Source organism: Candoia aspera, chromosome 7, assembly GCF_035149785.1.
Source record: "Candoia aspera isolate rCanAsp1 chromosome 7, rCanAsp1.hap2, whole genome shotgun sequence".
Taxonomy (NCBI): domain Eukaryota; kingdom Metazoa; phylum Chordata; class Lepidosauria; order Squamata; family Boidae; genus Candoia; species Candoia aspera.
This window is the reverse complement of record NC_086159.1, coordinates 1,913,283-1,938,352: the sequence shown is the minus strand read 5'-3', so window position 1 is coordinate 1,938,352 and position 25,070 is coordinate 1,913,283. Positions and strand designations below refer to the sequence as shown.

At 55.3% G+C, this 25,070-nt stretch overlaps 1 protein-coding gene across 2 annotated transcripts in view; it reads left to right on the top strand.

Annotated features, from left to right (window-relative positions):
• GOLGB1 (golgin B1) overlaps positions 1-23,205 on the top strand; it is a 32,752-nt gene extending 9,547 nt beyond the window's left edge. For both annotated transcript variants that reach the window (XM_063309490.1, XM_063309489.1), the window contains exons 8-21: positions 3,811-4,213; positions 4,606-4,691; positions 5,744-5,846; positions 7,069-7,133; positions 8,256-13,105; positions 14,090-16,019; positions 17,235-17,413; positions 18,641-18,704; positions 19,505-19,639; positions 20,036-20,194; positions 20,600-20,697; positions 20,954-21,088; positions 21,633-21,741; positions 22,105-23,205. In XM_063309490.1, the coding sequence (XP_063165560.1) occupies positions 3,811-4,213; positions 4,606-4,691; positions 5,744-5,846; positions 7,069-7,133; positions 8,256-13,105; positions 14,090-16,019; positions 17,235-17,413; positions 18,641-18,704; positions 19,505-19,639; positions 20,036-20,194; positions 20,600-20,697; positions 20,954-21,088; positions 21,633-21,741; positions 22,105-22,239 (8,451 nt within the window). In that variant the 3' untranslated portion in view covers positions 22,240-23,205. The remainder of the gene's footprint in view (positions 1-3,810; positions 4,214-4,605; positions 4,692-5,743; positions 5,847-7,068; positions 7,134-8,255; positions 13,106-14,089; positions 16,020-17,234; positions 17,414-18,640; positions 18,705-19,504; positions 19,640-20,035; positions 20,195-20,599; positions 20,698-20,953; positions 21,089-21,632; positions 21,742-22,104) is intronic.
• The last annotated feature ends 1,865 nt before the right edge of the window (positions 23,206-25,070 follow it).

Here is a 25,070-nt window from a genome sequence, read left to right as displayed (position 1 = left end):
GCGAGAAAGAGTAATATGGCAGTTACTTGATAGAAGGAAAGGCGAAGGAAAAATTCTGTTTCTTTTTTTTCACTTTTCTGTTTTTCTAATTCTTGCATTTTTTCTTTTTTTTTCTTTTTTTTCTTCTTTTCATTTCTTTATACTTCTATTTTATTTATTTATCAAATTTGTCACTGCCCATCTCCTCCCACCGGAGGGACTCTGGGCGGTTTACAACAAAATACTCAGTAAAACAATAAATATATAAAACACATTATAAAATTACATATTATTAATAATATAAATAAAACTAAAGTCTAGATGGCTGTATCTCACTCAGTCTTCACGTGAAAGGGGTGCTTCAAGGCACTAGCCAACCCCAGGCATGACTGTTCTCCTCCCACCCCAGGCCAGGTGGCAAAGCCAGGTCTTCAAGTTTCTCCGAAAGGCCAGGAGCGATGGGGCCAATCTCACTTCCGGGGGCAAGATCTTCCACGGGGCGGGAGCTACTGCAGAGAAGGCCCGCCTCCTGGACCCCGCCAAATGAAATTCTCTTACCGATGGGGTCCTCAGCATGCCATCTCTGCAAGATCGGGTGGGACGGGTTGATGATGCGGGGAAGAGGCAGTCCCTTGGGTAACCTGGCTGCATGCCGTGTAGGGCTTTAAAGGTAATAACCAACACCTTGAATTGGACCCAGAAGCAAACTGGTATCCTGTGCAGCTCGCGTAACGGTGTCATGTGCGTCCTTCTAGGGGTGCCACAAATAGCCTGCGCAGCTGCATTTTGCACCAGCTGAAGCTTCTGGATACTCTTCAAGGGTAGCTCCATGTAGAGCGCATTACAGTAGTCTATATGGGAGATAACAAGGGCATGAGTGACTGTTCAAAGTGCCTCTTGCTCCAGGAAGGGGCGTAAGTGGCACACAACACGAAGCTGCGCGAAGGCTCTCCTGGCCACGGCTGCCACCTGCAGGAGCCATGAGTCCCAGAGGACCCCCAAGTTACGCACTGCGTCTCTCTGGGGCAGTGCAACCTCATCCAGAACCAAAGATGACAAAGTCCCGAATATGGAAGAGCCATCAACCCACGGCCAATCCGTCTTTCCAGGGTTCAGCTGAAGCCTGTTGTTTCCCATCCAGGCCCCCACAGCCTCCAGGCACCAGGATAAGACATTCATGGCATTGCTTAATTTGCCAGGAGTAGAGATGTATAATTGGGTCTCATCAGCATACTGGTGATACCTCACCCCGTGGTGACAGATGATCTTGCCCAGCGGTTTCATGTAGATTTTGAAGAGGGGAGAGGGTACCGAGCCCTGCGGCACCCCACAAAGGAGGGGCCGAGGGTCGGACCTCTCGCTCCCTATCACCACCGACTGGGACTGGCCCTGGAGGAAGGAGGTGACCCAGCGCAAAACCACGCCACCCACCCCCAACTCTCTGAGCTGTCCCAAAAGGATACCATGGTCAATGGCATCGAAAGCTGCTGAGAGGTCAAGAAGAGCCAGGATGGAGGCACTACCCCCATCCCGCTCCTGCCAGAGATCATCCATAAGTGTGATCAATGTAGTCTCTGTCCAATATCCGGGCCTGAAACCTGACAAAGGGGTCTAGATAATCCATTTCATCCAGAATCCTCTGGAGCTGTAACACCACCACTTTCGCAACCATCTTCCCCAAAAAGGGGAGGTGGGAGACTGGATGAAAATTGTCCAATATAGTAGGGTCCAGCGATGGTTTCTTGAGGAGGGGCTGTACCAATGCCTCCTTAAAGACAGATGGAAACCATCTGTCTGGACCCACCCACATGTCACCTCCCTAGCAGCTTTCACCATCTGGGAGGGACATGGGTCTAGCTGGCACGTGGTGGCGTTTACTGTCCGGAGGATCCTGTCCACTTCCTCGGGTCCAACAGGATCAAACTGTTCCAAGATAACTGGTAAGAGCGCTCCCTTGGTATCTCCACAGACCACGCCTCACGCTTGGATTCTAACTTAGAGTGGATCCGAGCGATTTTATCCTGCAGATGCTCCGAAAACTCCTCTGCATGGCCCTGTAGGTGGGTCACTGCACCCACCTTCCCCAAAAGGGATCGAGTGATTTTAAACGGCCTTTGGGCAGCATTCTGCAGACGCGATAAGGGCGGAGAAGTATTGGTGCTTCGCCACTCTTATCGCCACCAGGTAGGCCTTAATAGCGGCTCTAGCTTGTGTTCGGTCGGATTCGGTCTTTGTCTTCCTCCAGCGGTGCTCTAGATGTTTCTTAATCCTCTTCAGAACCCTCAGCTCCTCCATGAACCGTGGGGAGCGTCGGGTTCGATGGGGCAAGAGAGGCCGCACAGGCACAATCCTGTCCAAGGCCCCGGCCACCTCCCTATTCCAGGCAGCAGCCAGGGCCTCCGCTGGACCGTGCAGGAGAGACTCGGGTATAACCCCCAGCTCTCTCTGAAACCCTGCTGGGTCCATCAGTCGCCGGGGTGGACCAATCGAATGGGTCCTGCCTCCCTGCAGAGGGGGGTGGCATAAAAGAATCTCAGGGTCACTAAGACGTGATCTGACCATGACAAAGGGGACAGCTGTAACTCTCCCCTTAGATCGCATTGCCACTGCTCCGACAAGAAAACCAAGTCCGGGGTGAGACCACTGTCTCGAGTCGGGTCCCGAATTATCTGGGACAGGCCCATGGCTGCCATGGTAGCCATGAACTCCCGAGCCGCCTCCGAGGCACGCCCCAGGGACGGCAGGTTGAAGTCCCCCAGAACCGTGAACCTGGGGAGCTCCACCGCCAGCCCCGAGACGGCCTCCAGCAGCTCGGGCAGGGAGGTTGCCACGCAGCAGGGAGGCTGGTACAGCAGCAACACTCCCAACTGTTCTCGAGAACCCAGCTTGAAGAACAGGGTCTCACACCTGGCCACTTGTGGAGCAAGGCCCCTGAAGGCCACCAGAGACTCCCGGATGACAACTGCCACCCCTCCTCCCCTGCTCTGGGGTCTCGGCTGGTGCCCTACTGTAAACCCAGCCGGGCACATTTCCGAAAGGGGCACCCCCCTTCAGGGCCCAGCCAGGTTTCGGTAATACATGCCAGGTCTGCCCCCTCCTCAGTGATCAAGTCACTTATGAGGGGGGCTTTGTTGTTAACAGCCCTGGCGTTAAGTAGCAGCAGCCGAAAGCAAGGACCTCGATGGGTCTGCCGACCAGGGCCTGGGTCTGAGCACAGAGGGCCGGAACACGCGACCAGTAACAAACACCGGGGGCGTCTTCCCCGAAGATGGCCTGCCCTCCGGCTCCCACCATAACGTCCCCTACCCGTCACCACCTCAATAGTATGGCCCGCCCTGCAGCCCCCAGAGACTCCCTCCAGCCCGGCTCCTGCACCTCCGGAATCCCCGATCTGAAGTAGAGGACCCTCCATCCATTTTATTGTATTGTAAAATTCTAATAAAACATCTTAAAATACAAATCTTAGACGCATAGTTCTCAGGACTTGATATTGTGTCCCTGGCCTACCTTGGCCCTTTTCTGGCCGTGTCAGGATGTGCAGCAAACTACCCTCCAGCCGTACGGTTAGCGACCGTATTTTTCTGCATTGATCGTATTTGTGGGCCGTATTTGTGGAGAAGGTTCCACGAGGTGGGATGCAGAAGGTCGCCTCCTCCCTCTCCAGATGTCATCCGTTGGCTCCTGGGAACAAGGGTGGAAAACGCCTCCTCCCGCCCCCACCCCGTTCCTCTGCTGCCCGTTTCCTTGCTCGTTCTGGCTTGTCCTCAAGGTAGATGGTGTTCCCCACCTTGGGGTGAGCTCCATGGCTTTGACTCTCTTTCCTCCTCCTAGATTCTCCTGGAGAAATTCCAGGAGGCAGAGGCAGAGTTGGACTCCTCGAGAAGCACCCTGGCCTCTGCCCGGCAGGAATCTCAAGGCCTGGTCCAGACGCTGGAGCTGCAGCTGGCCGAGCAGAAGATGGCCTTGCAGCACACCCAGGCGGAGGTGCAAGAGCTCCGCCAAGAGCTGGACCACGCGAGAGCAGCCCAGGCTGAGCAAGAGCAGGCGAGGCAGGCGGAGGAGGCGTGGCGTGCCCGGGAGGCAGCAGAGAAGAGCCAGGAAATGGCTGAGCTCCAACAGGCGGAGCAGGACCTGCGCTCCAGTTACGAGGCTGTCCAAGCTGAGAACGCCCGGCTGCGTCAGGAGGCGGATTTACCTGCGGAGCGCTCTACCGAGGACTCCCCTGCCCCCCAAGGTCAGAAAAACTGCCCGGAAGGAACCTACGAAGTCTCCCTGCGGTAACGAGAGTAGGTCTGTGCCCGGGGATCCGCCTTGGGTTCTGCATCAGCTTGTGCTGCTTTGTAGCGGGGCTGTTTGAGGTCTTTGGAATGTCGGCGTCCTCTGCCCAGGAACAGGACAGCGGGCAGGCTGTGCGTGCCTCCTGGTGGCAGCCCTCCAGGCTTTAAGTCTCTTCAGCTCTTGCAGGATGGAAGTTCTGCACTTCCTTAACAGGGAGCAGGTTTAAGGAGTGAACCTCAGCTGGTGGCAGTTTTCACTTATCTTATGCTTGGCATTATGTTTGGCAAGGGACGGGATGCCTTTCTGATTCTGCTTTGGGGAAAGCTCATGTTGTGTTTTCTGTCCTAGGGGAGGTCCTGGAAAGGCCCGTGGAGTTTGGCTTTTCTCAGCCAGAAGTGGAATCCCTTGCAGCCCAGGTTCTTCCCCCAAGCCAGGTAACTGCTTCCTTAAAGGCCTTTGTAGATGTGCCAAGCGGTTGCTGCCGTAAATCCCTGCATTGGTCCATCTGGCCACCGTTTGCCTCTTCTGAGTGGCTGCAACTCCTTGATGCGTCTAGGACAGCCTTTCTCCACCTTCTGACCCTGGAGGAACCCTTGAAATACTCTTCGGGCCTCGGGGAACCCCTGCACTTTCAGGCTCAAATAGAGGCCAGCGGTTACAACGTTACTATATTCATTTAATGTATAGGCGTGTACATATGCATTAACAGTGTTCTTAAACTGAAAATAAAGAATGAAACTTATCGATGTGAAGTTGCCCAAATTTGAAATAATTTTTAGAATAAATTGAGTTCTCCCAGGGAACCCCTGGTGACCTCAGAACCCTGGTTGAGCAACCCTGGTCTAAGAGATGTCTTCTCTCTTCTGCCCGAGTGTAAGCCTAAAGGTGGCCACCAGCACTTCCCGGGCTAGACAGAACCGTTATGTCAGCACTGAGGAGATCTCCCCCAGTCTCAGGGCTGGAAGGCATCAGTAGTTTTCTGTTGACTCAGAAGGGCTGGAAGGAGGCGGCTGGAATTTAAACCTTGAAGCAGACACCTCTAGGAGGCTTGGCTTCTGGGCCCTGCAGCGGCAGACCTTCTGCAGATGATATCTATGGCTTCTGTCCTGTCTACAGTAAAGCACTCCTGTGGCTGCGCCGTCCCTTTGGACTCCTGCCGTGAGCAGGTCTGAAGTTCAGTGTCTGAAGCGTTGGGGTTTACTGCACAGCCTGGTGCAAAGTCTGATACCAAGAATAGCCGCTCCCGTTTTCAGGGGCAAGTAAACCCTTCTGCGGGCTTTGGACGTGCGCTGCCTCCTTCCCATTTTGACCCACCCGTAACAGAAAACGGGCGTGTGCTTCGAACGTGAGCCGTCTTGAAGGGGAGATGTCACGCGTCCCTTTCAGGCCCCCGCTACATAAGTCGGCAGGCTATTCTGACCCCCCCCCCCCGTTGGCTTTTTGAAAGAAAAGCTCTGGGTTCACACGTGATCTTTCTGTTCCCCAGCCTCTTGATCAGCGAGACGTGGCAGCACTCCCAGGAGGAAATGCTGGAGAGCAGGGGGGGGAACTGCGCAAGACCACACGGGCAGCCCTGGAAGCCAACAATGGTAACTTGAGTCTACCCCTGTTTTCTTGCTTCTGCTTCCAGTCGATGGCTCTTCTTTGTCCAGCCAAGCTTCTGTGATGGGCTCCATCTTTCCTGTTAAACGAGGACTTTATCCCCCCCAGCAGGAAGCCTCTTCTTGCAGTCATGGTGATGGGGGAAAAAGCAGTCGAAAAGGACAGCAGGGCTGAGTTAAACTATGTGACCCCTCCTGCTGCTTTCTTACTGTGATTTGTTTATTACAGGTCCTCGCTTAACGACTGGCCAGTTTAGCGACCGTTTGAAGTTACGACGGCGCTGCAGGTTAACATTGTGCCCGGTCCTTGCACTTATGGCCATCACAGTGTCCCACAGTCATGTGATCGCCATTTGCACACTTCACAGCCGGCTTCTGTCAAGCAGTCAATGGAGAAGCTGGCAGTGAAATCGCAGGTCTCGCTTAATGACCACATTGCTTAGCAATGGAGTTGCCAGTCCCAATTGTGATAGTTCAGCGAGGACTGCCTGCACTGCTGCATCCAGGCTGCCGTAGAATAACGGAGAGTGGCATCGTATATCCGAGCTGGATTACAGCTCCCATCTCCTTTGCCAGTTGGGAAAGTAACGGTAGCCGTTCAGCACGTAGGGGAGGCGTCAGATGCGGAACCCTCATTTTGCAGGGGCCCCAAGACGTTGCTGTCCCATTGATAGCTTTGGGCCCTGGAGGTCATTCTCGGCCCTGTCCTGGGCTTGCTTTCCCGAGTAACTGTGAACGGCTTTCCTCGTTTCAAGAGGAGTAGAGACCACAGGGTGAGAAACGGGTCGGTCTTCTCCTCTGCTCTGGCCCCTGCAGCTGACTCTTGCGCTATCCACAGGAAAAAGCAAAAACAACCACCAAAACGGTTCTCTCCACTCTCCTTCCCCTTCCAGTTCTCTGGCTTCTTCAGGCAGCAGACGCCTGCCGTGCAGCTACGTGAGGGTGGGCTGGTCACGGTGCAGGTTTTGCCAAGCCAGCCTGCTCAGTCAAGCTCTGAGAGGACAAACCTGGCTGGCTTTTGTTTGCTCCAGAAAATTACCCTCGGCTGAGCAGGGGGAGAGCCAGAAGGGCCTCCCGGGGGTTGAGGGTCTGCCTTTGGGACGCTCTGCCGGATCTCCTCTCAAAGCTCGTACGGTGGTGGTGGGACAGGCAGGGGCTTCCCCCAGGGGTGGGCTTGGCTGCCACTCGTGCCTCTTTCTTTCCTGGCCAGGCCTCCTGGAAAGCAGCAGTGTGGAAGGCCCGCAGCCCCCAGACGCCCCTGTCGCCTCGGCTCAGGTGAGTTGCGCAACCGCCCCGAATCGCCAGGCTTTGCTTTCCCGTACGATCTCTCAGGTTCAGCACTACTTTAGACCCGGAGCCTGAGGCGGACGGACCCAGACGCCCTTCCGTGGCCAGACTGGCTCGGTTTCGGTCAGCACTTCCCGAGGTGGTCAGCAGGTTGCTGGGGCACAGCAGCCTCCCATCCGGCGTCTTGGTCCTTCCCCACTTGGCTGGTAGCACCCTGCTCGGAGGCTCTGGGGGCTGCCTGGGAAATAGGGTTGCTGCCTTTGTGATGGAGGGGAAGTTGTCTCCCCGCTTAAAGCCACAAGGAGCCCGGTAGCGCCTTTTCTGACTAGCCACCCTTAAAGGGTGTAAGCTTCTGCCTTTAATAAGAGTAACAGGTGCTACCAGACTTCTCCCACAGAGACCATACGGCACCAATTTTGAAATCTTCACACTGGCTGCCAGTTGCTTTTCTGGGTTGCAAACTGTTGCTTATTGTGACGGAATGTGACACTTACCTATAGGCTACTAAAAGTCTCGTGTCTGTAACCTTTAACTGGGTGAGCCAGTGCATCATAGGGCAATCATCAAATGGGCTAACTTACAAAATGCGTCCAAAATCCGGGACCCAGGACTCCCATGGAATTGAAATTTGGCAAGTTTTATGAAACATTTTATGGCATAAACATTATCATAAAATATTTCATGACATAATACGAACGGTCATAAAGCATTTCCTGTGGTCAACCCCTGATGTTTGGCTGGGCTATACAGTTCAGCCTGGGCTGCTTTCAAGGCAGAGACATCTCTGGGTGTCTCCCCGAATTTTTAAGAACTTTCCCAGTGAAGGCAGGACTTTAGAAGCTCCCTGCCACTGTTGAAGGCGCTGAGGAATCTGGTAAGGAAATACCTCTGAAACGATGACCCAACGGGTCGTGGGTTGCCTAGTAATCTTTAAAGCCCTCAACAGCTTGTTCCTGGGACACTGAGAATGCCACCTGCACCATCCCACTGCTCACTACCATCATCTGGGTCTGTGGCCACCAGGAAGCCTCTTCTCTTCTCTCACAATGTGGGGCTGGGGGTTCCAGCTGCTTCCTGTGGAGGAATGACTCCTTGATCTCCCTGTTTCAGCCCAGCGCAGTCAGGAGCCTCGAGGAGCCCTTGCATGCCCAAGAGGACGGACAGCCTGACCTCCTGGAACACTTTGCTGAGAAGAAGCACCGTGATCTGTCAGTCCTGCTCCTGGAGCTACAGGAGGCCCAGGAAGAAATCACGTTCCTAAAGGGACAGCTCCAGGTCTCAAGCAGCCTGGAGGCCGCTGGAGGACAATCCCAGGGGAGAGACCCCGAGCGAGAAGGAGAAGGGGCAGGGCCCATCCAGAGCGATTCCAGTAGCGGTCCACCGGTCGCCGTAGACATCCAGGGTTCTGCTTCTGTTCTGGGGGCGCTCTTGGGGCAAGAGGACAATGAAACAACCCAGGGACCATCTCTAGGCTCGGGTCTGCAGTTAGAGAAGACGGCAGAGTTAGAGCTGGAAGTCGCTGACCTGCAAAGAAGGCAGCAGGAAGCAGCGGAACTCCATGAGAGCATCTCGGCGGAGAAAGCCGCCCACATTGGGAGGCTGCAAGAGCAGCTGGAGGGCTCAACCAGGGCTGTGCGTACCTTGAGTGCCGAGAGCGAGCAGCTCCTGTCCCAGCTGAAAGAACTCTGCTTCCCAGCAGAGCTGAAGGATCAGGGGGAAGGCAGCCTTGCTCGCTCAGAGGAGCAACAGCTTTCTAGCTACGAAAGTGGAATCTCCCATTTAGGCTTGCTGAAGGAGCAGATTCAGAGCCTGAGAAACGAGGCCAAATCCAAGGATGTGAAAATCACCGCTTTGCAGAAGGACCTGGACGAAGCCCAGCGCCACCTCTCGGAGCAAGAAATACTTGGGAGAAACCTGCGCAGCCAGCTCGAGGGGGAGGAGCAGAAAGCGCGGGCCCTGTCGGGGCAGCTGCAGGAGGCCTCCGTGGAGGCTGAGGCGCTCTCCCAGACCCTCGCCCTGAAGGAGCTGGAGGCCACCAAGCTGTCGAATCTCCTCTCCGAAAACTCCGCGGAGGTGGAGAGGCTCCAGCAGGAAGTGCTGGAGCGAGAGCAGCGGATGACCGAAGTCAGCGTCGGCATGTCTGACCGGATGGTGCAGCTGAACGAGGAGAAGTTCATGCTGGGGGAAGAGCTGAAGAGCGTGATGGAGCAGCTGAGTGTGTTGCAGCAAGCGAAGGAGACCAGAGAGCAGGCTGTGGAGACGGAGGAGAAGCCGCAGCCAGCGCAGGAGTTGCCCGCCAGCGAAGAAGTGGAAGTGTTACGGAAGGAGAACGAACTTGTGAGGAAGGAACTGCAAGCCGTGCTTCTCAGCAGGAGGGAGCTCCTGACCAGGGTTCGCCAGCTGGAGCAGGGAGGAGGGGGAGAACCGCTAGCCGAGGCCCAGGAGGGTGGAGGAGTGGGACATCCCTCGGAGGGCAACAGGCTCGATGGGGGCACGGGGTGTCCGGCGAGGCGAGGCAGGGCTGCCTCTCTGAGCCAGTTGCTCTCTGCAGCAGAAACCCTGTCACAGACCATCCCCGGGGAAAAGGAATGCACCTGGCTGTGGGCCGTGATTGCAGAGCTGCAGCAAAGTCTACGGCAGAAGGATCTCCTTATAAGGTCCCTGCAGGCTGAACTCGAAGACTGCAAGTTGGGCCCTGAGGAACGGGCTCCAGCAGATCAGAATTCGGAGGGGTCCAGCTCGGCGGTTTCTGGGGCAGGGGGGACAAGCAGCCAAGCTGACTCTGGCCCAGAAGGAGAAAATAGGACCGTCCCAGAAGAGTTCTCAGCTCTGGTCCAGGAGAGAGAACAGCTCCAGAAGAAGCTCCAGGAAGCCCTGGCCTCACGCAAGGAGACCATCAAGAAAGCCAAGGAGAAGGATCGCCATCACCGGGAGCTACTGAAACAGCAGAAGGATGACTACAATCTTCTGCAAGGGCAGTTTGAGCAGCAGAGCCGGGAGAAGGAGAGCCTTCAGGACCAGCTCCAGGCACTGTCCGAGGCTCTGGAGAGCTGCTCTCCTCCAAAACCTGCTGGAGAGGCTTCTGAAGGACCAGCACCAGGGCTTGTGCAGGAGCAAGGCCAGGAGGTCTTTGCAGAAGGCACTTCCTTGGCAACTGAAGACGTAGTTGTGGGGCAGCTTAAGGCAGACTTGGAGAAACTTCAGGCTGAGAAAAGAGAACTGGAAGCCCAGATCGGACATCTGGAAGGAGAGCTTGACAGCAAGTCTGAGGAGACTCTGCTCCTCCAGGAAAAGGTCAACCAACTTCTTACTGAAGTGGAGATGGCCAAGGCCGCCTGCAGTCAGGCAGACGCCAGTGTGGTGCACCTGAAGCTGGAGCTGCAGGAGAGCCGAGTAGAGATTGCCAGGCAGGAGAGCCTGAGATGTCATCAAGAGCAGAAGGAACTCAGCAGCAGAGAAGAAATCAGAGGCCTCAACGCCCAGTTATCAGATAAAGATGAATCTCTATGTGGCCTCCAGGCTGAGTTGCAAGAGAAGGAGAATGTGATCAGAGTGTTGCAAGGGCAGTTGGAACAAGCCCAGCACCTGCAGGCGGAGCTGCAGCAGAAATCAGCGGGAGAACTTGCAGAGAGCCAACCCAAGGCCCAGCTGCAGAGGAAGCTGCAGGCAGCGCTCATCTCCAGGAAGGAGGCGCTGAAAGAGAGCAAGGGGCTCAGGGATGAGCTTGCCAGCGCCAAGGCCTCTCTGGAAAGCACCTCCCTCCACCTGCTGGACGTAGAGAGTCGGGTTTCTGAGCTGGACAAGGAGAGGGTGCTCCTTCTGGAGAAACTGGCGGCCCTCGGGGAGGAGCGGGAGAAGCTCATTTCAGCAGTGGACGAGGCCTTGGTGGAAAACCAGAGTATCTCTGGTTCCTGCGAGAGCCTGAAATTGGCCCTGGAGGGGGTGACTCAGGAGAAGACAAGGCTGGAGAAGGAAATGGGCACCCTGCAGCAGACTCAGGCCCAGGAGCTCTCCGAGTGGCAGAGGAGGCACCAGGAGCTGCAGAAGGACTACGAGAGCCTCCTGCAGTCCTATGAGAACGTCAGCAATGAGGCTGAGCGGATGCAGCGGGTGGTGGACAGCGTCCGGCAGGGAAAGCAAGAACTCTTCCTCAAACTAAAAGGTCTAGAAGCTGAGAAGGAGGAAGGGGAGGCCCGCCTGCAGGGAGCTGAGCAGGAGATGGAAGGAATGAAGGAGAAGATGAGGAAGTTTGCAAAATCCAAGCAGCAGAAGATCTTGGAACTAGAGGAGGAGAATGAGCAGTTGAGGTCAGAAATTCATCCTGTGGGTGGGACAAATTCTGGTCTTCAAGAAGAGCTGGAGACCGCCAAGAAGAATTGCCAGGCTCTTTCGGATCAGCTGAAAGCGCTGACCGCTGAGAAGGACTTTCTGACCCAGGAACTCCAAGATTTGAGGCAGACTTTGCAAAACAAGGAAGACAGGAGAGATCTGAGCAGCGTCCAAGAGGAGATGGTGGGCAAAAGCAAGGCAGTCAGTTCCATCATGATGTCATCTTCAGAGGAGGTGGCTGATGAACAAAGAGGTCCCAACACAGGCCCTGGACTTCTCACACCCACTGCTCTGAGCCTCGAGGACAAGAAGGAAGATCTCAGCCCAGCTCGCCCTTTGTGTGATGAGAGAATTGGGGATATTCAGCAAGTGGCACAGCTCCAAGAGCAAGTGGCAGCACTAGAAGAGAAGGGGAAGATGGCAGCAGAGGAAATGAATAAGGTCCATGGGGATTTGGAGGCCCTGAAGGAAGAGAAAAAAGGCCTGGAGGACTTACTGGCTGTGAAGGGCCAGGAACTGGAAGCTCTTCAAGAAAGGGTCATCAAGATTGAGGAAGCGTGTGGGCAAACCGAGGAACAGCTGGCCAAAGTGTTGATGCTGAAAGAAGCTTTGGAAATTGAGAAGGATGATCTTGAAGAGAGGCTGATGAACCAGCTGGCAGAGTTGAATGGCAGCATTGGGAACTATCAGCAAGACATAGCAAACCTGGAGAGCAAAAACCAGCAGCTCCTCAGTGAGGTGGAAAGCCTTCAGGTGGCCCTGAGCCACCTGGAAGATGAGAAGCAGCATCTGTTGAGGGAGAAGTTTGAGGTGGAAGTGGAGAAGAAAGAGAATATGGAAAAGGTGAAGAGCACCTGGAAGGAAGACAGTGGCCGGACTCAGACGAAAGAACTTCAGGAATTGTTGAAAGAGAAACAGCAAGAAGTGAGGCAGCTGCAGAGAGATTGTATTAAAAGCCAGGAGAAGATCAGTGGCTTGGAGAGAACCATCAAGGCCCTGGAGTTCGTTCAGAGTGAGTCCAAGAGGGAGCTGGAGGCCACTAAGGAGAGCATGGCAGAGGCAGGGGAGAACACCAAGAAAGTCCAGGCGGAGTTGGCTTCCTGCAAGGTCTTGCTGGACGATACTCAGAGTGAAGCTGCCCGAGTCGTGGCAGAGAGCCTGAAGGTGAAAGAGGAGCTTCAGGCAGCCGAGGCTCAGCTCAGAGGTCAGCTCAGTCAGAAAGAGAAGGAGCTTGAGAGACATTTGGAGCAAGAAAAGGTCAAGCACCTGAAGGAGATCAGAAACCTGGAAGAGAGGTTGGAGGCCTTGCAGAAAAAGCAGGAGTACGCAGAGGAGTCAGCGCGAGATCTCCAAGAGTCCCTGCGCCAAAAGGACCAAGATGCCAAACAGCTTCAAGGCAGCTTGAACCACACCTTGGCCCAGCTGGCCGCCTTCACCAGAAGCATGTCCTCCCTGCAGGACGACAGGGACCGGGTGATTGACGAGTCCAGGCAGTGGGAAAAGAAGTTCAGTGAGGCCATTGAGAAGAAGGAACAGGAACTCCGTGCTAGAGAACAGGCGTGCGCCGCCTTGCGAGAGCAGGCCAAGAAGACAGCGATTCAGGTGGAAGATCTGCAAGGCCTTGTTGCCAGGTAAAATGGGGGTTGGTCCTTCCCATCCCTGGCATTTCAGGGCTCCTCTGGGGCTCTTGCATATTTTCATAACTAGCAGAAGCAGAAATAGCATACGTGAGCAAAGGGGAAGGATGCAAATCCCCTTCCCCCCATTTTTTCTAGGAGGAGTTGTGGTCATTTTAGTGTGGAGGGTGTGAGACGTGGAGGTGGACTGGTGAGATGGATTTGAGTCCATCTGCTTGCCAGCTACTTCAGCCAGTGGAAACAGACTTTGTGTGGTGCCTTCTCTGCAGCACAGCTCACTGTAGTGCTGTTTGCCCACCTGATGCCATCTTTCAAAATTGTACAATCCCTTGATTCCTCAGGTTCTGGGCCAAGACTTCCAGATGTGGAGAAGCCAGCCTCTACTTGGGCTGAAATACTTCGGCTAGATAAGGCTTAAGCAGTAGATAGAGCAGCGTTTCTCAGCCTTGGCAACTTGAAAATGGGTGGACTTCAACTCCCAGAATTCCCCACCCGTCTTCAAGCTGCCACGGTTGAGAAACCCTGAGATAGAGAGTTGGCAGGAAGTCACTGGGTCAACAAGATCCAACCCCACAGTATTGGAGAAGGTCCTCCTTCACTATAAAGCATTCTGGGCTGTGAACGGTCCAACCAATTCTTTAGAAGCTCCCCAGGGAGCTCATTCCACCCTTGGCGTGGAGCATTTTCTCTGTATAATTCAGCATCAGGGGCTTTTTGCCAGGCATCAGCACATCCAGTGACTTTTTTCTTTCTTGTGCTTTTCTGACTGTCAGTTAGTTCATACGCTAATCTCCCCTCTATGCCCTGTCGTTAAATAGGACCCAGCCTCTGTCCTAACTTGGTAGAATTACTTTGCAGAACCCATTTGTGGTTCTGCGGGGAGCAGGGAAATCCTTTAGTGCTTTGGGTGGCTGGTTTGGAAGGGAAGTAAAAGGAACCTATCTGGGCTATATCAGATTCTACCATTTTTGCTTGCAGCCTGGAGCGCAACAAATCAGCCCAGGAGTCCCATGCCCAGGAGGAGCTCCAGCATCATCAAGAAGAAGTCAGGTTGCTCCAAGAGGAGAACAGCAAACTTCAGCTTCAGCTTGAAGAGGCCCAGCAGTTACTGAGTGACTCCCAGAGCCAGGTTCTCCAGCAAGGGGGAGAACTCGAGTCTCTGAGAAAGCAGCTTGCTGATCTGCAGGATTCCTTTGAAGACAGCGAGAAAGCATGTGCTGAAATGTCAAAGACGGTGAAGAGCCATGAGGCCAAACTTCAGGATTACAGGTTCAGTCTTGAGCAGCTGGAGGCTGACCTGCAGGCATCCAAGGAGCTAATCGATCGACTCCATGCAGAGATGAGTTGCAAGGAGCAGAAGATTGTCAGTCTTGTGGCTGCCAAGGAAGAGGCCGTAGCTGGAGCCATATTCGAAATCCAGCAGCAGCACAAGGAAGAGTTGAAGGAGTTGGAGAGCCAGATTGCCAAGGCTGAAGCCGAGAAGGTGGCCTTGGAAGCTGACAAGGCAAAAGCTCAGGAGAAAGTTGACAGTCTCATGGAGAAGCTGAGAAATACCCATGAGGAGAGCAAGCAGCACAAAGCCCGGCTGGATTCCTTCACCAAATCAATGTCTTCCCTGCAGGACGATCGGGACCGGGTCCTGGAAGACTATCGGCAGCTGGAGCAGCGCCACCTGGCAGCCATCTTAGAGAAGGATCAGCTGATCCAGGAAGCGGCTGCAGAGAACAATGCACTGAAGGAGGAACTTCGGAGCCTCCATGGTCAGGTGGATGACTTGCATGCGGAGAATGCAAAGTTGGATGCTGAACTGGTGCGGTATCGTGAGGACCTGAATCAAGTCATATCCATCAAGGACAGTCAGCAGAAACAGCTGCTTAAAACCCAAATGGAGCGTATCCGGGCCCTGGAAAAGGAGAAGGCAGGTGTGGAAGGCCAGCTGCGAGAGTCTGAACTTCGTTTGGCCAACCTGCAGCTGGAGAAGCACAGTCTGGAACAAGAAGTTGAGGCCCTCAAATCTTCCCTCTCCCAGGTACAAAATGAGATTCTGGCATTGCAGGAAGGGGGTCCCATGTTGGAGCTGCAGGTGCAGTTGCAGGACAAAGTGGATGAAGTGCAGAAATTGGGTGGCCAGCTTTTGCTGGCAAAGCAGCAGGTGGTGGGACTTGAAGCAGAGCTGGCTGATCTTCGTCAGACCACCTCCCAGAAAATACATGAAGCAGAAGCCAGGATGGAAAAAGAGCTCAAGAGCTTCCATCATGACACTGGACTCCTGCGGAATGAGACCGAGACAGCTGAAGAACGGGTGGCAGAACTGGCCAAGGACCTCCTGGAAATGGAGCAGAACCTCCTTGTGGTCACAGGGGAAAACCAGGATTTGAAGGCCCAAATCCAGTCATTCAGGAAAGCAATGAGCTCTCTCCAAGATAGCTGGGACCAGTCTAATGAAGAACGGTGTGCCCTGGAAAAGAAATATGCTGTAGACCTGGAAGAGCAGAGGCAGCTGGTGCAAAACCTCCATGAGGAGAAGCTTCAGTTTCAGGAGGTGCAAAGAACCCTTGAGAAGCAGAGGGACGGCCTGACCTCCGAGCTTGCTGCTCTCCGAGACTCTAAGGAAGAGAAGGGCTTGTCGGATAAGCCAGAGAAGCTCAGCCAACAGCTTCAGTCCAAAGACTTGCAACTTGTTCGCCTGTCATCTGAGCTGGAAAAGGCCTCTGCCCAAGTGAAGTCCTTCTCCCAGGCCATGGCAAGCCTGCAGGCTGAGCGAGACCGTCTGCTGAGCGAACTGGACAAAACCCGCAAAACAGAGGAGGTGAAGCTGCAGTCGGCGGCCGGCGTGTCTTCCAGCCTTGCCGAAGTGCCGAGCCTCAAGAAGGCGCTGTCATCCCTGCAGAATGACCGAGACCGGCTGGTGAGTCTTGGGTCTCTGCTGTGTGTTGGATAGACCAACACATCTTTTATGAGTGCAGGAGCGGAGGGTTTTCCCGGAATGCTATCTACCTTCTGATTTCTGGACTCTCTGGCTGAAAAGTAAACACAAATCATCTTACCTGTAGAGAAAACCAGCTTTTTGCAAACAACAAATGCATTTAAATTGTGGACGCTCCCCTCCTAAGTTCTGAAGGAAGACAGTTTCTTTAGAAATATTGGGACTCTCTGTTTCTGTCCCTAACATCTTGGAAGAAGGTTGCAGTAGGGTGGAGCTCCAGTTAGGAAGCCCAAACAGATCAGACCCCAGGCTGGTTGGTGGGTTTCAGGGGTGAACGTTCAGGGACAGCAGTCTAAGAATGTTGCTAGGTAAAGATCAAGGATCTGAGGTTGTCCAGATGAATTGTTGTGCTCTTAGAAAACATTTAGGAAGGCCTGGTCTGAATTTATGCAGGCAGTGGAGCTTTCTGGTCTCCAGTAGGCAAGATATGTGTTTTTATGGGGCAGAGAAGGAAGAAAGCTGCCTCTCCCATTCAGACTGGTGATGTTAGTTTTTAGACATTTGAGGAAGGCCATCAGTCCTTTTGGCTGTCTCTTGTGCTTAAATCAAAATGATTTAAAATGTTGCAGAGTTGAAACTCTGAGACCTGCAGAAATGATGCCCATTAAACAGTTTGCACATAAGTTTGTAATTGGCGTAATTCTGCCTCTGCCAGCAACCAGGAAGAGCCAGAATGAAAGGCTGGTTTTCTGGTACCCGAATTCTGCAGTACTGTCGCCTTTGAAAGCGTTTTCCCTTGCATGGAATGCACCCAGCCTGGTGTGTCAGCTTTCTTTTAACAACATTTGAGAAGCAATGGGAGACGCTTGATGTTCTTGATCAGGAGTCTTCTAATCCAAGTCCAGGAGAGCAGCTGAAGACAGCTGGAGAGAGGCTGTGCAAGTTTCCTTGTTTCGGCGGGATAAAATGGTTGACCAGATCCATGTAGTAGTGGGAGAGGCAGGGCACTTGCCTTATGATCTAACTGGATGGCTCCCAGTCCCAGCCCTGGCACAGCTTCTTGTTGAGAGGCTGGCGCAGAATCCTTTGTCGGGGAACATTTGCCCCCTAAACTGTTTTGGGGAAGTCCTGGGAATTTGACCTTCCTAGTCCACTTGGGGGTGTTGATAAGTCGGTGCTCCTCTTTTTGTCCTCCAGCTGGTGGAGCTGAAGAGCCTGCAGCAGCAGCATCTCCAGATGGGGGTGGACACAGCCGAGATGATGCGCTTGAAGGCCCAGCTCCAGCAGCAGAAGCAGGAGATGGAGCAACAGCAGCAGCTCCAGGAGAAGCTGGAGCAGGAGAGCGCCTCCTGGCGGTTGGAGCTCCACCAACTCAGGTGAGGGAGTGGGCAACACGTGCCGGCCTGGACTTCGCTCGCCCCACCAGAAGCCGCTTTGTGCGGCTAAAGAGTCTCGCGAAGTAAAATCTGAGAGGCTTTTTACTGCGCAGTTTCCCTGATGAAAACCAGCATCCCTTGTGATCTGTCAAGGCGTGGGCACTCAGCCTAGAGCTTAGGAGCCTGGGCAGTCCTTAATTGTGCTCAGGTCTGTCCCATCATGTGTGAATTCCCCCGAGAACGTCCTTACAGTGCATCTGTCTGATGTTGGGCTTTGGCCCCCTCAGACCTGAGCCAGACTGACCCCAGCTTCTGCTTATGTGGGCCCGTCTAGACCAGGGCTTCTCAGCCTTAGCAACAATGCTGGCTGGGGAATTCCGGGAGTTGAAGTCCACACGTCTTACAGTTGCCAAGGTTGATCTCTCTCTCTGGAGAGCCTGACCCCGGGTGCCTGCTCTGCATGCTTTGATGTTGGACTGGAATAGTCCCAGCTGAGCTCAGCATCTTGCCCCTTTTTGCCTCCTTGGTCTTAATTATAACGACAGGAATGAGTAGATGGTGTTCCTGCACCTCCTGATGCCTGGAGACCTTGCTTAACCCCCCTTCCCACCTCCAGCCTTGAAGGCAGCTGGAGAAACTGGTTTTTGAGGCTGGAGGAGGCCGATGCTCTTGAGATACTGAACCCTGCCCAGCTAAACCAGCTGATGACTTAGTATTGGTAGTCCTTGACTCAGACCACAATTGGGACCAGAATTTCCATCGTAAGTCGTTACGGTGTAAGTCAAGTCACCATGTGACCGGACCCAATTTCACGACCATTTTTACCATGGTTGTTAAGTGAATCACAGGTTGTTAAGCCAATCCAGCTTCCCCAGTGGATGCTTTTTGCTGGAAACTGGCAAAAAAGGTCGCAAATTTTGATTACGTGACTGCAGGATGCTGCAACCGGTCGTAAACATGAGCTGGTTGCCAAGCGCCCAGATTACAATCATCTGACCACGGCGTGGTACGACAGTCATAAGTGCGAGTACAGGTCGTAAAGCTCGTTTTCTGAGGCCGTCGTAACTTTGACCTGTCATTAAATGAATGGTCGTAAGTCAAGGACTACCCATATTGACTCCTCTGGGAAAGTCTTGTAGCCAGAGAAGGGACCCATCTGCTGCTTCTTTGTCCTCTGTCTCCAATGCCGCATTTGCAGTGTCTGTTTTGGGGGCTGTTCTTTTTTAGGGAAGAAAAGGCAGCCTGGGAGCTGGGAAAACAGCAGGCTGTGGAGAAGCGGCACCCCGGGGAGGTAAGTGACTCACTCCGGAGGGCGGTGGGCACGCCTGGGCGAGCTGGAGGTGGGGTTCGCGCGGCACGCTAAGCTGAGGAAAGAGAGGCTGCTCCCTCTCAGCTTCGTGCGTGGTGCAGATGCCTCTGCGGCCTCTTTACCTGATCTGGTTAAAGGCGTGAGCTTTGGACTGCCCTGCTCTCCCCTTCTACGCTAGCCCAGCCCATCACCTGGCAGAGAGGGAGTTAGTCATGTCTTGAGTTCCTGTGTATTTTTATTCTGTGAGATTTGTCAGATTTTTAATATTTCCCTTCTGCTTGTGTTTAGTGTAAAACGTTACCATTACAGAACCGAAAATTGAACTTACGTTAAACCTGTGTTAATCATTTTTTTTATGCTCCTAGCGCTTAAGGACACATACCTGGATGCTAAATTTTGATCCCTTTTAACCATAGTTTGCTGAACGTAATGCCACCAGCAGCTGGGCTGACTTGTTCACATAAAGTCAAAACCAGCAAATGGCTTTAGCACGCTCCTGTGAACCCAAAAAACATTTTTATACTTACTTACTCAAATCTTCTAGGATTAGGCAAACTCAGTCTCCATGTCATGTTTGGCCTCTGGACTGCAACTCCCATCCATCTCCTGTGCGTCCCGGGACTGATGGGACTCAGGCTGCCAGGTTTTGGAAGCCACCCGTGAGCCATCCCAGATCAGCATGGATAGGCCGGGGGGGGGGTGGTCGTGGGGGGGGTCCTGCTGGGCAAACATAGCCACTGCTGTGGCCATCTGGGAAGCCGCTGAGCGCGCCTGTCCTGCAGGGGGCGCCCAGGATGGCCAGCTCCGGCAGAGACGCATCTGGCCAGATGGCCGTGGAGGATCTGCGGGCCCAGCTGGGGAGCAGCTTGAAAGACCTGCATCAGAGGGAGCTGCGCATCCAGCAGCTGAACAGCAAGGTGGGCAGTGGGGGGGGCATGGGGGGCAGAGGCCTGGGCTACTTCCTCGAGGGCAGGAAGGCCTCTTCCAGGTTGTTGACTGTGGGGAGGGAACCTTCTTTCTTGACAGCTGACTGTCCCCAGTCCATACTCTCTTGGTGGTTGCACGCCCCTTCCTGGATGTTGGGTTTACATTTGCTCCTTAAGTCATGGCTTGTTTTAGCCATGGTTTGTGGAGGGCCACAATAGGCTGGGGTCACACTAAATCCAGGCCAGAGCAGCCACATCGTGGCTCAGTGTGACCCGTAAAGCCAGCCTGCTGCATTTGGACCCCCGTTTGGCTGCTGGGCGTTACGCTGGCTTTCCACCTGGGGCCTCTGAAGACCCCCATCCTCACCTCCCTGGTCCCCTCTCCAGCTCTCGCAGGTCTTCGAAGAGAAGAGCGTGCTTGCCCTCCAGCTTCGGGGGAGCAGCCGCAGCCTCCGGGAGAGCCACCAGCGCCACGGTGAAGCGGTTGCCCGCTGCGAGGCCCTCGAAAAGAAGCTGCAAGAGTCACAGCTTCTGGCGAAGGCCGGGGTAAGGCCGGGCAGTGGCCCCCTCCCTCTCAGCACAGCCACGTTCCCCCCGGGCTGTTGCGGGCGGGGGGAGCCACACCAGACAGCCTGGCCTGGCCCGGCCCTGCCCGTCACCCCACCTCTCCCTGGGCGGAGGAGAGCCGCTTTGCGTGTGGAGAGCACAGCCCTCCCAGGCCCCTCCCTGGGTAAGACGGCTCCTCTTCCCGACCTCCTGTGGCATAAGGTGAGTGCTCCCGGTTGTTCCCCCATGGTGTGGCGTGCCTGGCGCCATCCTGGACCTCTGGTCAAGTCTGCTCGACTCTTCAGGCCCCCGCGGAGCGCACGGGCAGAGGTGGAGGGAGCGGGGGGGACGTACCCAGGGCCCCTCCTTGTTGGGGCGCATCTTCATGCCCGGTTTCTGCCCCAGGGACCCGTCCCGACCGACGCTGCTCCTGGGGCCCCCCAGGAAAAAGGGGAGCCATCTGGGGAGACCAGCGTGCGCGAGCTGCAGGAGCTGCAGATGCAGTGAGTGTCATGGGCAGGCCAAGTAACCCAGGGGGTTTCTGGGCCACCTGGGAGGGGAGCCCGTTTGCCATGATTTCCTGGTAACCTGGGGGGTCCACAGGCGAGATCCCAGGGGAGGGTCTCTTCCCTGCAGCCTCCGATCCTTGGGCCTGCCCCAGGCATGGCCGGGCTAGGCCTGCCCCTCTCTGAGGCGCCGGAGCCGTCCCGAAGGCCACTGGGCCGCCTGCGCCTCACGGGGCCCCTCCTTCCCCTGCAGGCTCTCAGAGGCCAAGCGGCAGCAGAGCAGCGCCAGGCAGGGCCTGATGCAGCTCCAGCAGCAGTTGCAGGACGAGCGGGACCAGCGTCGGACAGCCGAGGAGGCTTGCTCCGCAGCCCAGGAGCAGATCCGCAGGTGCTGGGCAGGGACCAGCCCCTCCCTCCCTCCCTCCCTCCTCCTGACTGTTCCAGGGAGCCAGTCCTAGCCGTGCCCGGGGGCGCCCCCTCCACTTGCCAGAGGCTCCCCACGCGTGCCCCTTGGGAACCCTTGGCCGAGCTTTCTCGAACTGCAGAAGCCGAGGAGTCCAAACCGTTGGCTTTACTGGTGGGTCAGACCCACCTCGCCGCGATCCCTTTTCCAGCCCTGCAGCCAAGGTTGCCCCTTGGGGGTCTTCCTTCGGTCTCGCCCCGGGGGAGGCCTTTCCGAGGCTCACTAGTGAGAGGAGGGGCGGGCTGCCCCCTGGGGAAGGAGGTGGGGGAGCGAGGGGAAGAGGCCTTCAGGGATCCCTGGAAGGTTGGGCTGCAGCTCCCACTGCCCCAGCCAGCAGGGGCTCCAGGGGAGCGGTCGTCCAGGCCCCCGGGGAGCGCTGGTCGGGGGAGGCTGGCCTCGCTGATCTGCTCATCCGGGGGCCATTGGTGGCTGCAGTGACACGGCCCCGGCTGGGCCTCTTGCCATCCAGGTGGGAGTCCGAGGAGTGGGCGCACTCTCTGGATACCAGCATCGCGATGCCCCCCGGCCCGGAACACGCCCTGCTTCCGGGACCTGCTTCAGAGGGCTCCTTCAGCAAGGTAGGGGGCCACCAGGACCTCCCTGCCCGTTTTCACCTGCCGAGTTCCCGTGCGGTGCCTGGGGAGGACGCGTTCCTTCTTTTTGGATGAGGGCCCTGGCTTGCTGCTTTCCCAGCCCGGGGAGCCCAAGAGGCCTTCTCCTGGGGACAGAAGTGAGGTCAGCGCATCGCTAGCTGATCTCCTCCTCCCAGTCACGAGCAGAACAGGAAGCCCTCGTCCCCCTTCTGGCGTGGATTTGTCCCTCCAGTCGGGCAGTGGCCGCCGTCCCTTCCCCTGTCTCCCGGCAGCTGCTGGCGGGGCAGGGCTCCAGGGTTGGAATGGCCTTACCTGACCACGCCCCCCCTTCTGTCTCTCTCCCCACAGGCTCGAGGGGGCAGGGGGCTGCAGCGTGCCCTGCGTGCCCTCTTCTGTCCCCGGCGGCTCCTGTCCCTGCTGGCCGTCGTCTACCTCTTCGTCATCCACGTGCTACTGCTCCTCCACGTCATAGGTCGCTTGTGAGAGAAGGAACCCGTGGGGCCAGGGCGGACTGGCCCTCGCCGGGGCCCAGATGCCCAGGTGAACTGTGGCCCCCTGTGCCTGGGGGATCCTGCTGGGCTGGGCACGGGGGAGCCCCCGGGTCACAGGCAGCCCCGGTGGAGCAGCCCGGAGCGTCCTGGCAGAGGGAGGCAGAGCTGGGGGGGGCTTGACGAGCCGTTCGTGACTGAGGCTTTGTGGGTCTCCCTCATGGGAAGCAGTCTGGCCTTCCAAGCCTGGAATGCCAGCCGAATCTGGGCGGCCTTAACTCACAGTTAATTTGGATGGCAGGGACGGAGCCAAGAAGATGCCCCCTCCCTTCTTAGGGGCATTAACCGTAATTAGTTGAGGCAGGGGAAGCTCTGCAGGAGCTGCTCCTCTGCTCCCTCGCCTCCGCACGGGGTGGACGGGGACCAAGTAGACTCAATTAACCTCTAGGTTGCGGTAGGGAGCAGTTCTCTCTTTCCGTATGGTGTGTGCGCCACCGTTCTACCACCCGGGGCTGGAAACGTGCTCAAGGGAAGGGAGGGGAAGGGCAGGGCAGGGCAGCACCCGTCCAAGGCCCTGGAGCTGGTTCTTGCACTGCTCTGAGGAGGGAGACCAGGTTGGGGCAGGAGGTGGGGCGGCACATGGCCTTCCAGTCCCAGGACCTCCAGTAGTCAGGGTTAACAGGAGGTTGTCTGGCAACTCCCGGGGGCCCTACGGTAGAGCAGAAACCTGCTTCCCTGGCTTTGGGATGGGTTATGTGCCAGGGCATTCCCTTCCTGGCCACTGGGGAAGAAGGCCTTTCCTTCTGACGTGGCCTGGGATCTCCCTCTCAGACCCCGCTCGCACTTAGTGAGGTGCCCCCCCTGCCCCCGTGGCCTGTGGGTGCCCTTTATCTACTCGTTCCAGTCTTCTGGTTCTCTGTGGCCTCTTGGTTGTGCAATAAAGATGTTTATTTTTCTGATCGTCTTGAGTGTGCATTGCTTCTTGTCAGGCCTCGTCACTATCTTCAGACCTGACGGCAGAGGAATCTGCTTGGAAGAAACAGTCTTCCCCCTTTAGAAAAACCCTTGTCTTTCAGTGAATTGCCGTCTCTGAGAATGAAGTGTAGCGTTGACCCATGCTCAGGAATACCCCCATTCTGGGCCTGGGTGGAGGTGGAGTTACAAGGTGGAGGGGCAGCTGCGCACCAGGCCCCTGGCTTTGCTCTGATGCTCTTGGCAGCTTGTTGCTTTGTGTTACTCCTGGTCCTCCGGAAGGTTTAAGAAGACTTTTAGCACGCTGAACATTCATCTGTAAACAATTCCTGCCCACCCAAGATTTCATTCATCTCTTTTTTCTGGTTATGAACTTGGCGGCTGGGAGAAGCCCAGTGCAAGTCAATTCTGCGACCCAGAGAGGCGCTTTGTCGCCAGCCTAAGCAGGAGTTGATTCCTTGCTCCTAGGTGCTCCGGCACTCCAACTGGCCCAGTTCAGCTGAGGAAGTCAATCCAGGCACAATGTGTTGCTTCAGAATTGGAGGTGGGGAAAGGCAGGTTGCATCTCTTCATCTAGCAGAGCAGTCATTTCCCCCAACAGATAAAAGATAAACACTGGGCGAAGGGTTCTTACCTGGGCTTCAAGGACAAAATTGGACCACGGAATCATCTAGTTGAGCTTCTGCTTTCCCAGAATACAGTTATGGAAGTCCTGAGCAAGTCCCTCCCTCGGTGGTGCTGCCCAGGTACTGATCCTGGCACGTAAGGCCATCGTGACAAGTGATGGCCATTGACTTTCTCCAGGAATTGATCTAAACCCCTTGGAAAGCCATCTCAAAGAGGTGGCCATCACCACCTTGTGGTAGAGCCCCGTGATGAGTGTGCTACATGTAGAAGACCTTTTGTCTACCTGGCCTGGACTCCCCCTTCCCCCCAGTTTCACAGGGGGGCCTTGTGGGCCTCTACTAAGATGGAGGTACTTCCTCTGCACTTTGTCCCAGTCCTACCTTGCAAATAGCCAAAGCATGAAGTCCTTGCTTCTCTGGAAGATACTCCAAGATGTCCCTTTTCTGCCTCTTTTCAGATACGCTCCTTTAAGTAATATGTTTGTACAAGGAGTGGCCTTGCTGATATCAGGAGGGACCCCTGAATTCACCAGGGACCATGAGTCTTTATTCTCTGTCACCAGAACATTTGGCTGAAAGGAGAACACACTGGCTGATGGGCATCTGGGTTCTTTGGGGTTCTCTTTCCATTATTTGCTTGCAGGCCTCCTTCACTGAGGGCATGGGGGTCAGTGTTAACATACAGAATATAGGTTGTGCCTTCTACCTCTGTGGAGAGTGACACTGAGCTGACAGACTGCTTGTGTGTGTATCCTGTCCATCTCTCTCAGAGAAGGAAAGGCCAAGTTGGAAGTCCAGCCCTGGATTATGTGCCCTGCAGCATTTGTCAGAGCACTGAAGTTACCTTGTCAGATCGTCGAGTTGAGCACACTTTCTGCTGGAGCAGTGTTTCTTAACCTTTAATTTGTGTGGACGTCAACTCCCAGAATTCCCCTGCCACCTTAAAGTTGCTGAGGTTGAGAAACATTGTGCTAGAGCAAATGCCCAGACATCTGAATGCAGGGCTGCCCTTGGGCGACAGGAGGTCACACCCCCTTTGGGGCATCTCTGGATGTTCTTCAGTCATGCTTCAGTTTTAAGTTCCTGCTTGGAGTCCTGCCCTACAAAAATTATAGGAACCTAATAAGGCCCCTCCTGGAACGGAGTGAAGTCCAGCGTGGTATTGTTAGTTAATTGGGATGGTGTCTGTGCCACACTTCATCCACCTTGGCTTCCCTTGGTAAAAGCA